This window comes from Bison bison, unplaced genomic scaffold (genome assembly GCF_000754665.1).
Source record: "Bison bison bison isolate TAMUID 2011002044 unplaced genomic scaffold, Bison_UMD1.0 scf7180017864345, whole genome shotgun sequence".
Taxonomy (NCBI): domain Eukaryota; kingdom Metazoa; phylum Chordata; class Mammalia; order Artiodactyla; family Bovidae; genus Bison; species Bison bison.
The window spans coordinates 3,956,350-3,957,048 of record NW_011494917.1 but is presented as its reverse complement, the minus strand read 5'-3'; the positions used below and the strand labels follow the sequence as shown (position 1 = coordinate 3,957,048).

The 699-nt window shown below is 54.5% G+C and overlaps 1 protein-coding gene across 1 annotated transcript in view; it reads left to right on the top strand.

The window, feature by feature from the left end:
• Positions 1-118, top strand: part of SIAH3 (siah E3 ubiquitin protein ligase family member 3) — a 70,717-nt gene extending 70,599 nt beyond the window's left edge. Inside the window, exon 4 of the mRNA XM_010854650.1 lies at positions 3-118. Coding sequence (XP_010852952.1) covers positions 3-118 — 116 coding nt within the window. The remainder of the gene's footprint in view (positions 1-2) is intronic.
• The last annotated feature ends 581 nt before the right edge of the window (positions 119-699 follow it).

Below are 699 nucleotides of genomic sequence, written 5' to 3'. Positions count from 1 at the left end.
GGCCTGCCTCGTCATCAACACCTCGCTGGCCCAGCACTTCTCCGACAACGGCAGCCTGGCCATCGGGATTGCCATCTCTGCAGCCTCGGAGATCTGCTCTTCAGAGGCTGAGATGTGACACAGAGGCCGCCGGACACTCACGTGCGGCCACCCCTCTACCAAGAAACTGCCTGGGCCCTCAGATCTCTGCGTGCCAGGACTCCGGGCTCCTTTCCATTCTTCTCCCTCCTCCCCTCCTTCCTTCCTTTCTGTTTTTTTGTCTCAGGTACTTTGTGGTATTTGGTATCTGTCTGCCATGGGCATTATATTATGTAAACATCCTGTGATGCAAGACCTTGGTGTGACGTTTGTCCTGATTTGTTGGTGTAGTTTTACAGAATGAGTTTTACATTCCATCAGAATGGTGATTGCTCGCCACCCGCAGTTCCCTTCCCTCCTGCTTCTCAAACGAGCAACAGTCACCGAGGTCACGAGGCAGACTCTTGGGGTTGAAAGGAGACTGAGTGTCCACATCATTTCCCCCTCCTCCTTTTAGTCTATTTCAGACTGAGCTAACTCCTAAGGGTGTGGAGACAGCAGATTACGGAAGGGGGCCTGGCCAGCTCGGGGGTGTGTATTGCAGACCAGCTAGACACAGCTCTGCCACTTTCCCAGGAACCTCTGGGGCCACGCTGCCTGGACACTAGACGGCGTCTCCTC